At 33.2% G+C, this 12,789-nt stretch overlaps 1 protein-coding gene across 26 annotated transcripts in view; it reads left to right on the forward strand.

Annotated features, from left to right (window-relative positions):
- The window catches only part of LOC149570978 (uncharacterized), a 252,939-nt gene that overhangs the window by 189,722 nt on the left and 50,428 nt on the right, over positions 1-12,789 (forward strand). For 9 of the 26 annotated variants that reach the window (XM_089812549.1, XM_089812535.1, XM_089812543.1 and 6 more), the window contains one exon: positions 11,235-11,742. The exons of 9 other annotated variants lie outside the window; for them this stretch is intronic. In XM_089812549.1, the coding sequence (XP_089668675.1) occupies positions 11,235-11,381 (147 nt within the window). In that variant the 3' untranslated portion in view covers positions 11,382-11,742. Of the gene's footprint in view, positions 1-11,009; positions 11,129-11,234; positions 11,743-12,789 lie in introns of those variants that run through there. 8 more of the 26 variants (XM_089812545.1, XM_089812523.1, XM_089812546.1 and 5 more) reach the window with 1 other exon arrangement.

Genomic DNA, 12,789 nt, shown 5'->3' on the forward strand with positions numbered 1-12,789 from the left:
GCCTTGCTCAAGCACATATTTAGGAATCAACCTTGAAATTAAAATGAGATTGCATAAAGGAAAGAATGTAAATATAAAGGTTGTATGGTTCTTAATATTAGTTGTCAAATCATGGAATGGAATCCAAGATGCATTTTCACAAATGCATGGATCTATGAACACCATTCCAATATCTTTAATGTTGTTATGCTTAATGCATTCTTTCCTTAAAGAATGAATGAATACATGCATGTAGGTGATAAAAAAGATCTTCTTTCTTGATTGAGAACTCTTGTTGGACATCATAAGAGATAATCTTTCTATATTAGAGAAGACTTCCTATAAAATACCTTAGGATTCTTATAGAATGATTGAGACATGAATGCTTGAAAACTCTAGAAATTTTTCCTTTGGATAGTAACAAGAAGTGAGGTTCAAACTAGGCATTTTATTTCCTTTTTTTTGGTTCATTGAGGTAGTTTAACTTTAAATTGAAAATTTAAGACTATAATAATTTTTTTAGAACAATGAATTTATTTCTTTATGAGACTTTGAATAGCTGAGATTATTCATCAATATAAATGAAATAAAATTAATAGGTAAAGATGTTAGTGAAAGGTTGAAAGATATTGACGTTTGTATACTATTCAATAATGTGACAAATATTATAAAAATAATTTAAAATGCATGATCATTATAGGGGATCCTACCATATTGAACATAATTGTATCATTTAGGATTATTAGCGTGCCATTTGAGAGCTTTAAAACTTTGAGTAACTAACCTTGTTCAATATTCATATAAAATATCAACCTCAATGATAAAAGATATATATTTTACTTTAACAAAAATATTTAGATTATGTTTAGAAGTAGTAGGAAGGTGAAAGAGCTTTGGGTAATTCATAGGTTCATTTGAGGTAGATGGAGTGATGGGAGAATGTGAAAGAATTGAAAGATGATTAGAATTTCATTTGGCATGATTTTGAGGATTATATCCTTCAAGGACTTAGATTTGTCACTTCTTGTGCACAATGAACCATTATAGGCTCTAAAACAAGGGCATCTTATTCCTATTTTCTCTTTACTAAAGATGTTTACTATTTTGGAGATGCTACTTGTGCTAGTATTGTTTTGAGTGAGGAGCTCCTCATGATTTTGGGTGCAAATAATATAGTGGATAAATATTTTTCTTCCTATACCTTCTAAGAACTTTTCATCTCCACTTTACCAATGTTAGAGTCGTTGCTAGGGCCTAGTGTTGACTAGTACAAGGAATCATCAAAAGTCCAAACCACACATTGTAGTCCTTATATTATTGTTGTAGAGTGTAGTTATTAGGTGTAAAAGTTACTTGATTTCCTTGTGAAAAAAGTTTCATCCAATCTTAAAAACTAGTAGGGAAATTGTGTAGATTCTAGACTCAATATTGATGTTTTTAGAGCTTCATCTAAGAGAAAATATACATAGATTCATTGAGACCTTGGTACTTGTGAATGATTTATTTCTCTATGTTATCCCTCCAAGAATATTATATATGTACTCTCTTATTTGGTATTTGGTTTTTTTCATAGATTTATTGAGACCTTAGTACTTGTGAATGATTTATTTCACTATGTTATTGAAATATCCCCGACAGGATATTTGCCTCTTAAACACCAAAATACTATAACTTCAATGATTAGGCATTTTGTCAAACAGTTAGCAAACAGGCTCTGATACCATTAAGAAACATTCTACTCATCCTGAATTCAAATAAATGCCTTACATTCAAGTTTTCAAATTCTACTGCAGTTTTTTGTCAATTCACCCATTTATCAAGCATGATGACAATCAAGTTCCACTAATCAAAATGCCCCAGATTTGAAGTATATCAACTCTTCTTGTCTTTTCCACATGCTCAGGATTCAATGTTCCAACAACAGGATAATAACCAGCAGATCATTAATAAAGTATGAGCTTGTTCCAATTCATATATATAACGTCAGCAATAACTAGAACCTGGAATGGCCGCTTCTATTTGTAGTCGAACGCCTGATAGAAGGAAAGAAAACTGGTGAATGATCCTATGAACCTGTCTTGCACAACTTGGGGATGCCGCTTGCTACCTGCATTAACCCTACTGTCATACGGGTTCGTGACCATCAGCCAAGTTAATCAGTTGATGACCGAATAATGATTCTTTCCTTCCTCTCTGCCGCCTGCTTTATGAGACTTCCAGATTTCGGTTTGCGATTTTCATCCTATAATGGACTATCCGATTGAAGTCTATGCGATTTAGCTGGTTATGATTTCCAGCCTCGAATGGTGGTAGTCGCTGATGGTCCACAGTGCATTAAGTTTCCGCCGGTTGATATTGTTGTTTGTGCATTAATTGCCAATGAACCAGATCATGGGTGTGATTTGCCTCGACCCAACTCTGCTTTGGAAGATATGCTTAGACCTGCGATGGAATCGCCGCTGTAATGTCAGATGGGTTTGTCAGTCTTGTTCTTGCCCGCGCGATCTTGTTCTTCATCCCGCCCAATCTCCTCCGTTTCCTTTTGCCTACGATGGTAGATGATGCGAATCGCCTTAGTCAATAGACATTGCCGGCCCAAGGTGGAAGACATAACAGTTCGCAAATGGGATGGCCGTTTGGCAGGTGTGTGCGATCCAATATTCGGCTAGCCCCCGTGAAATGTCAGTCGCTCCCAAATAAAATGAAACGGCGCACAGAGAAAGGAACAAATGCATGTGATAGAACTGTCGCCTTTGCAATCCTACTGCGGAATGTGACGGATGTCTGGACTTATCAGATGCCAGCCTTATGGGAGATCAGCTTCCATCATGGCTATGAGAACTGACGAGTTTGAACTTGTCAAACAATCAGCTACAAGGTCCTCTCATCATTATCTCAATCCCACTGTCACTCCAGGTGTTGGATTTGTCTATTAATGAATTGAATGGCCCTTTATTGGTAGATGCTTCTGTGCCTGCACAAACAAGCTTGGAGGTGCTCACATGAAACGTTATCTCTTCAACGATGCTGACCGGTTCTGCATTAAGTCAGGACCATGGTCGTTCTTGCCTCAAGTACCCCCAAATCTGTCAATAGTAAACCTCCTTCTTCGGACAACAAATTTGACCTTAGGTCACAAATTTCGTCCCTGATGAAATGACTAAATGTCACCTCCAATCTGCAATAATTCGGATGATATTTCACACCCTCAAAATCGCGTACCAATTGAGAGTTATCGTTCTCAATGGCCAATTGTGACAATTGCCGAAACCCTAGGTTTCCACAATGCACCTGTGATTGAATCACAATCTGAAAACAAAGAGAGAGATAATCAACTGCCTGATTCGAATGGAGCCCGGGGTGCCTATTTATTCTTTTCCTCCATCCTCTCCAGAGACTTCTAGAACCTTTTTTAATCTTATCCCTCAAGTAACTTTATTAAATACTCCAAGTATCTTTATTAAATACAAGGTCATCTTTTAATATTTATTTATTTAATTAAAATAACTAATTAGTCGTCCTTGGACAACCATTAATTAAATTAATTAAATCGAACTGTCACCAGAAAATTGGGGACATGACAGTTATCCCTCTGAGAATATTATATATGTTTTCTCTTATTTAGTATTGGTTTTTTTGGTAATGCTAGCATCTTCCTTAAGAAATATCATACAATCTTGGATTTAGAGAAATAATAGAGTCCTACACAAGTTAAGATTTCCTAGTTTATAGATCAAACACTGGGGCAAAAATATTTGGATATGAATTTCTTGTATTGTTGGCCAAGTTGTTAATGATACATAATGTAGATAATAATGATTTTGTATGATTCTATATTGATGTGTATATGAAGCAGGTGCTTGTTTATCTAGTTACATTATCCTCTAAGTTGGGGAATATGATGTAATAGATCAAACATATGAGCTCTTTAGGTTTTGAAATAAATGCGCCATGGCTGGTTATGTTTCTGATGGGTGCAGGACATGAAATCAAGTTTAATCGAACAAAAAAGATCTGTCAATTCTTTTAAAGGTTGGATTCACATCCTTCTATGGGAGGGAGAGTTCTCTCTTCTAGACAATACATTTTGAGCACATCATTCCTTGTTTTGATGACCCTATGAAAAAATATTTAGAGGAGTTGGATAAAGGAGCATTTTGTGAAAGGGTATGCCTCAACAAGGCTAACCCAACTTCTTGGGAAAAATGATTGAAGACCTCAAAATATGAAAATAGGAAGACCTACAACTAAAGTCAAGTTTAGTAGAAAATTAATGACTTACAAAATTAAACAAAATATAAGATAGATGAAAATGATAAATCTATAAAAATAAACATAGTTCAATTGATTGTTTGAACTATTTAAGTTTAAATCTATATAATAAAACATTTTAAAATACCTCTAAAATATTCGTACAAAAGAACTATAAAATCAATTTCGTAATATTCAAGATTACATTTGTTTCAAACAATCTAGTTTTTATTTATTTACATCGTTAGAGTAGCTGTTCAAGAAAACAACCAGCTGTGGACCCTCAATTTTGAGTTACAGGAGGTTCGACAATCTGAACAGCACTAAAAGAAAGTCATTAAATTATGAATTACATTTTAAGAATGTGTGTCTACAGCACTTGCCAACTGCCTTCTTGCTGTAAGAAAAATAACTGCTGGAAGAAAAATTATAGCAGGGCAAAAAGAAAAGTTACATTGTGTGAACAAATTGGAGCAGCTGGAGGAAACTGTCGAGGGAAAGACGAGCAGCCACAAATGTGTCAGCCAATTACCGTTACAAATCCAATGTAATCCTTGTAATGTTGTAAACAATATCAAAAAAAGTTTAAAAATCACTGAAAATTCAATCTAAAAACTTAAAATTTTCTATGTTAGAAAGTAAGTCTAAGTCTAATGACTTAAGCTGACAGTCTTTTAACAATTCAAAACAATGTCCTAAGAAGAACACCCATCCCTTTGCAGCAAAGCAATTATCACATCCTTTCAAAAGCAAACTGATACAATTTTCACCATTTCTGAAGTCTCCATGAAATTTGTAGTCACAACTGATCTTCTCAATGTACTCATGTTTCCTTTCTAAATATTAATCTACATCTTACCTTTTAATTTCAAATGTTGCACCATTAATTCTTCACACATCTAAATTATTTTATAACCATAAATGACTATTAATTGCATTTGAGCTTCAAATCACTGTCATCTAGTCAACATTTATCTGACATCACAGAAGTGTAAAGATAATTCAAAGCTGTTACTTCTTCATCCTTGACTCTTTTCATTCATTCAATGCTTTTAGTAGTTGAATTGTACTTACATTATGTTTTATCCAATCTGCAGCAAAAAATAGACATCAATCTGTTTTCTCCCTTTAGTGAGTCTTCTTCCATCCCGATGCTTGAGATAGCATACTGAACTTTCATTGTCAAACCAAGTCCAAAATAAGCATGGTTTACCCCAGGGAAGGAAGGACAAAAACTATGCTGAAACCCTTAATGCATTGAAAAAGGAAGAGGAACATGAAACTTACAATATCATGGATCCAAAAACCTGTAATATCTCATTTCGGAACAGGCAAATATTTTGATGTTAACAGCAGCAAAAATTTGATTAAAGCTGTGATATCCATGGAATTCGCTTCAAACTGCCTGCATGCTCTTTCTAATTGTATGAAAAGGTAATGGCCTACATTATTCAATCAACTGAATGGAATTTTTCATTTCGAAGGTTCGGAGGTTGCTTTGGATATCACTGTCTATTCAGATTCCCCAACAATTGGCCTTCATACTGAATCACTTTTGTTTTGCACCTGCATAAGAACAATGTTGACAATTAACTATATATTTTCTGAGAAAAGCTCCCAAACATGTGTTTTTAAAGTACTACAGTTTTAGACTTTCAAAATATCCAATGAATAAATGAATGAATGAAACAAAAGCAACCTATGAGACTCACAAGTTAACACACGCTACAGAAGGGAGGAAGAAAACTTTAGCTGGTTGTGACCTCTGTAACCTTTTGATTAATGTGTCTCTTCGTTGGTGGATTTTAATAACCAGAAATTACAAATCACAAACTATGCTACGCCCTTAATATTGGTGTATATAGGGATCTGGATAGTCAATTTGTGGCTATCTTAACCCTTAATCAAGTCATGTTATCATTATTATATTATTATTTAGGTAGGTAGGTCGGCCTAGGTGTTATGTAGAGTTGTGTCTATTCAACCTAAGCATAATTAGGAATATATAGGAGATTGTGAGTCTTATTTCAACATCATATTGTGAAGTGTGTTCTCATTGGAGATATCTGGAGGTTGCCCCCTCAAAGTGGCCTGTTGCTCTCAGTTATTATCAAGTATTTATATAATATTTCATATTATTTCTTCTACTGTGCAAGTTATTTCATTACAAACTATCTATAAATTTTGATGCCTTTCCGGATAAAATATCATGTCAACTAATATTCGCATATAAAGTCGCCTCATCACCCAAATGAAAAGTAGAATCTGAAAACTCATTCAAACTATGATAAATAACTAAAACAATACGATTGAAAAATGTCTTACAGAATCTTTGAAGAACTTACATAATTGCATTGGAGAGCTGAACCTGCAGTTGCACTATTGCTTACATGGTGGTCATCATTAGAATTCTGTATAGTCAAGCCCCCAAAGAGTTGCAAATGGTTAGAGAATCGTTGATGCTTGCATTGTCATCATCATTAGAACCCTATTATAGTCAAAATTCACAAAGGGTTAGCAAATGATGAAATTAAGTTATTCTTAAGAAAATTATAATCTTTGAAGAACTTACATCAATATTTCTACTAGTACTGTTGCTGACACTGCCATCATCATGAGACTTTTATTAAGTCAAGTCCACAAAGGGTTAGCAAATGTCAGATTAAGTTAATGTTAAGAAAATTAGAATATTTGAACAACTTACATGAAGACCTCTATTAACATCGTGGTTGACATGGTCATCATCATCAAGCTCCTGTTTTAATCAAATCCACAAAGGATTAGAAAATGGTCAGATTAAGTTATTCCTAAGAAAATTAGAATCTTTGAAGAACTTACATCAAGACAATGGAAAGCTGAACTTCCAGTAGTATTGTTTCTTATATAGTCATCGTGATGAGGTTCCTATTAAAAGTTCTCAAAGGTTAGCAGATAATCAAAAAGGAGAAAAACAAACATATTAGTTGTGACAATAGCATAACTTTTAAATCTTACTTTCTATTTGAACAAGACATTACAGACCTTTCAAGATTCTTACTTTTCTAATAAATAATATTAGCACAGTCCATTATCAACTCAACATATCTCTGAAAAACTCATTCAAAAATGGAAATTAGCAAAGTCTAGATTAAGTTATTCTTAATAAAATTAGAATCTGTGAACTTACAACAAGAGAATAGAGAGCTGAACTTCTAGTAGCATTTTTTCTTACATGGGCATCATCATCATGCTCCTATTATAGTCAAGTCTGTAAAAGGTTAGTAAATGCTTAGAATAAAATATTCCTACGAGAATTAGAATCTTCGCAGAACTTACGTCAAGACAATGGAGAGCTAAGCCTTTACTAGCATAGTTGCTTACATGGTCTTCATCATTAGACTCCTGTTATAGTCAAGTCCGCAAGGAATAGAAAATGGTTAGATTAAGTTATTCCTAAGAAACCAAAATGTTTGAAGAAGTTACATCAAGAAAATAGAGGGCTGAACCTCTAGTGGCATTATTGCTTACCTAGTCCTCATCATCAGATTCCTATTTAAAGTCCACAAAGGTTAACAAAGAGACAGACAAAGTTAGTCTAAATTGTAACAAAACATGTTAGTTGTAATATTAGCATAACTTATTTCAAAATTCTTGCTTATCTAATAAAAAATATTAACATAGTCCAATATCAATCTGACATACCTCTGATAAACACATTCGAAAACCTTTATTTTCTGGAACCCAACATAAATCTGATAAATCCAATCGAAATCCTTCCATCCCTTTTGGGACTATTGGAATACTTTCAGTATCATTAGTGACATCAGATGATGCTCCACCAGGCCCAAAGTAGATGTTGCAATGACTAATGGCCAAGGTAGGTGTTGCAAGATTTGATGGAGAAAGGTCATTTGAACTTGATATTGGCATTGTGTTTTCTATGCAATAAATGAGAAGCAATTATTAGAAAACAAATAAAATACACTGTTCAATGCAAAAAGTTCTTGCTTGTTAAAGATACCTTTAGTTGTAAGATGGAGGTTCTTTTTAGGTTTCGTTGACAATTGTATCAATTACATTAAGTATTACTGCCAACATGTTATCAGTGTATTTGTTATGACTACTATGATTTTGCTATCTTGTTTGCTTCATCAATCAACAACATTCTTCTCTTTTATGTCATTTTGTTAGTATTTGATGCTGAAGCAATACAATTATCTATTTGATGCTGAAGCAATACAATTATGTACAAGGTCTTGAAAGATTGGAAAACAATAGAGTCCACCTTAACAATGTGTGAAGGTATATTTGGGCTATTATATTAATGTACTTGATTTGGAACTTTATTGGAATTGATATTTTGTTTTTAGATTCTAGACTTTTGATTGGACTATTAAATAGTTTATAGTAGAGTTTTTGATTTCGGTAAAAACAGATTTTGAGGGGATCCGAAATCCCCTACAAAAAATTAAAAAAGAGATCAAAAAAGGAGTCCACTAGGTTTTTCAAGGACTGGGAACCTGCAGTTCTGGCAGCTAATAATAGAGTTACAATTGAACAATCACAATATATATTTCAAAACTATCTCATAAAATTATATTCAAAATTTGATAGATGCCTGAGAGTCTTGAGGGAGATGTACCTTTGATTCTCGAAGCCAAATCCTCTAAAGATCCTAGTGAAGTTTGACAATCATCATTAGATTTTAGTTGAGCTGAAGATTGTTCAGCACAATGCTCTAGAATCTTACGAGCCATCTCTCTGGATTTTTGTGGTACTAGGTGTTCATATGCCAACGAAACACCCTGCTTCTCTATTTCCATTGGTTTCTTAATAACTGCAATCAAAAGAAAGACAAAAGATTGAGATTCTTTTATAATCAATAATACCGAGAAATCTGTATATAGATCTATTTATTTGATTGAATTGTTAAGCAGCTGATTGAAATGGACTAAAATTACCCAATGGGGAATCAGAGTTTGTCCTTTGTCGGGTCATCCTCAATGGCATATGAGAGCTATTACTCCTTTTTAACAACTGCAGTGCAAATCATGTCATGTCAAAAACCAACAATTTATCTCAAAAACCAAAATCTTTGGAGAAAAATGTTGTCAAACAGAGTTTCTCACCTGCCGTCCACCTGTAATTGGAAATTGTATGGGTGACCACTGCGATTCTGGAGTGCTTACTAATGTTCCATCATCCATGTCCTGCAAGCACAATTAAAATATTCATGGAATAATATAATAGAACTGATTCAACTTTCATCAATTTTGAAACTAAACTAGATACTCCTAAGTAGGATTTCTTACACATTTTTACATCTATGTATCATACATTTAGTGGGCTTACTACCACAAACTATGAGGAGATGAATGAATTGTATGTCAAGTTTAAGGACCAAGGTGATATGTAATATATATAGTCTTCTAATGTCTAATAGTTTTATCTTTTAGAGGACTTTATATCTGTAGCTTTGGAGCTTTTAATTTACTGTTAGATAGGGGAAGTAGACTGTTTAGCTTTTCTATGGTAGTGGAGATTTAGTGGTATGTGTTTTACACAATTCTGAAGTAGATGCATGATATCCATGATAGCTTCTAGTTGTGTATGTTCGTTTAAAATTATATATGATTGAAACTAAAATCTATCATAAATCCAATAGAAACTTGGATTGGCTTTGAGATGGTGACATTGGGCTTCAAATATTAATTCATGTTTATGAAAATGTTGTAAATCTTGGATGCTGAGGATTTCTTTTGCATGGGATGAACACTTGTTATATAATACCAGTCTGTAGCTGTAAACTCCCTGAAATTATAATTTGTATGGTGTAATGGAATATTTCCTGAAGTATCCATCTGGTGTACTTGAATGAATTTTCTATATGACTTATTACAAAATAGATGCTCTTGTATTGGTAGTAGTTAAAAGTCAGTTTTTCTACATCTTTATAGAAGGTTTGATTGTGGAAACTTAGACATCAGATTTAAGTTTCTCCACATCTTTATAGGAGGCTTGATTGTCGAAAGTTGGCATCAGATTTAAGTTTTTCCACATCTTTATAGAAGGTTTGACTGTGGAGACTTGGCATCAGATTTAAATTTTTCTACGTCTTTCTAGAAGATTTGACTATGGAAACTTGACATCGGATTTAAGTTTCTCTACATCTTTATAGAAGGTTTAATTGTGGAAACTTTGGCATCAGATTTCTTCCATCTTAAGCCAAATTACAGGTCAACACCTGACTTGTTCTCTATGTGTGTAATCTAATGGGCGAGTCAATCCAAAAGGAAGTACAAATAATGATAATGCACATCTAATCTTGCAAAGTACTATCTTTAGTGACTTTCAGATATGAAATATTTTAAGTAAGAAGTTTATTTTTCGAGAAATGTTTAATGGGTGAGTAGGAAATAATTTTATAGCAAGTTAAATTATGATATAGGTATTAGGATTTAATTGTGTAGTTTTTGAGTAAAACCAGTTGATCCATATTTCATGAGTAGTGAATGAACACGAACCTAACAAAGCACCCGACTTCCCCAGAGCCCGGAGGAGGTCACCCATCCCAATACTACAACTTGAGTGTGCTTAACTACAGAATTTCCTACATGGTCAAACAAACAGAGGCCCCTTGACAAGAGAACTGATAGCCAAGAAAACGCTTAAAACAACATATCATATCTTCACAAATCCAAAATAAAATTTGATTTCAAAATATATACTGAAAAATACAAATAATGTCAATCATCAAAGTTTATAGAGAGCTCAAATTATTTTGAAAAACATGTTTGTAGGTTTCGAAGTATTGGCCTTTCCATGTAATCAGTTTGCTGCACAAGAACCTGGTACTAATGAAGAGATTGCAGCAATTGCATGCCCTCGCTTTAAAGCCAACTTTCCCATTTTTGATAAGGTTTGCATTTTAAATACAGGGGACATGGTATATGATTTAAAAGTAAAGTTTTTAGTTAACATTATTTCCTTAATAATGATTTGAAATACTAATTATGAATATGCAGGTGGATGTGAATGGTGAGAATGCAGCTCCTGTATACAGGTTCTTAAAATCATGCAGAGGTGGTGTTTTTGATGAGGACATCAGATGGAACTTCTCCAAATTTTTGATTGACAAGGATGGAAATGTATTTGAAAGTATTTTGAGTTAGATATATACTACATTAGTTCACCATTAGATATATGAACTCTGTTTTGAGCAGAAGCCACTAACCTCTAGAGAGTGAGATCTGCCATGATCCGTTCGTGCCCTTTTCCTCTGTTCTTGCTCTGCATGTTGCATGTTGTTTTCTTCCTCTGCCTCAGGATCCTCCTCAAATTCTTTAAACGTGCGCTTCCTGCTGATGCAGCTGAACCATTTCAATGCACATTCTTTTATAACACGTCTCGCTGGATCCACAACTCTTTTCATTAAGCCCTTTGCAGTTTCCATTACCCTGTTTGAAAGTTGTTTCCTGATCTTTTCCGTATTGCAATGTGATGCTTTAGCAAAGGTTTGTTCTTTGTTTGAAATCCATGTTTTCTGTAGAATGTATCTCTTATAGTAATTCTATGTTTCCAAGTTTCCTTTTCTCTTTCACAAAGATAGCACCTTTTTCACAGCGGGTGGGAAATGTTCTATTGCAAATTGATTTTTTACAGAAGTTTTGTCAGGAAAAATGAATCGAACACTAGATATCAGCTGTTAAATTTTGCGGTTTCTATTTTGGACTGCTTTTTCTAATCCGGGTGATATGCTTTTTCTAATCCGTATGCAGAAATAACTATTGGCGAATAATTGCATTATGATTTGTTTGTGGTTTTCATGTCCATTCAGCAACGTAAGTTTAAAAATCTGTTCGGTTTTCCCACTGAAAAAGAATCCCTCTTCAGCGAATGGAAGAATCGGGATTCAAAAAGTCCTTAAAATCGAATGCCAACCGAATATTAGTCTTGAAATAACGTAACTCAGAAACAAGTGTTATCAGTTCTAATTTGATTCTAATTTTATTATATATTTATTATATGAATGAAATATATTAATGTTTAGTTTTAGAATATTTTAAAATTATATTCTATGTATTTTTCAGGTGAGAAAGTAGTATTCTTGGTCATTACAATATTCTTTGAAACATGTTTAAGAAGTGTGTATTTGTATAACCAACACATTAACTCATAGAATCACACATTGTAATACATATAATATATGTGGAATCATTTTTCTTTTCTTTTAACAATATCACTAATTAAATTCCACTTAACTAAGAATTGTAATAAATAACTACACTAAACATTGTGTGTATTTCAATGTATTTACTTACAATTAATTAAAACATTTCTAATAGTTCTAGAAAAGTATGAAAGATCAAATTATTCATTGTATTATTATAATGTATAATTTTCTATTCTAAAATCTATGTACAATAATTAAAGTCTTAAAATAGAAATTTAAAGTACTTTGAATAAATAGATAATAGATGTGCTAAAACATATAGAATCAAATTCAAATATTTTATTAAAAATCATACCATAAACTCACAATTAGATTTCTATTATTTTTGAATACAAAAAGATTCATTT

The sequence above is a fragment of the Cupressus sempervirens genome, chromosome 2 (assembly GCF_028749045.1).
Source record: "Cupressus sempervirens isolate cs-2001-9-10 chromosome 2, ASM2874904v1, whole genome shotgun sequence".
In the NCBI taxonomy this organism is placed as follows: Eukaryota; Viridiplantae; Streptophyta; class Pinopsida; order Cupressales; family Cupressaceae; genus Cupressus; species Cupressus sempervirens.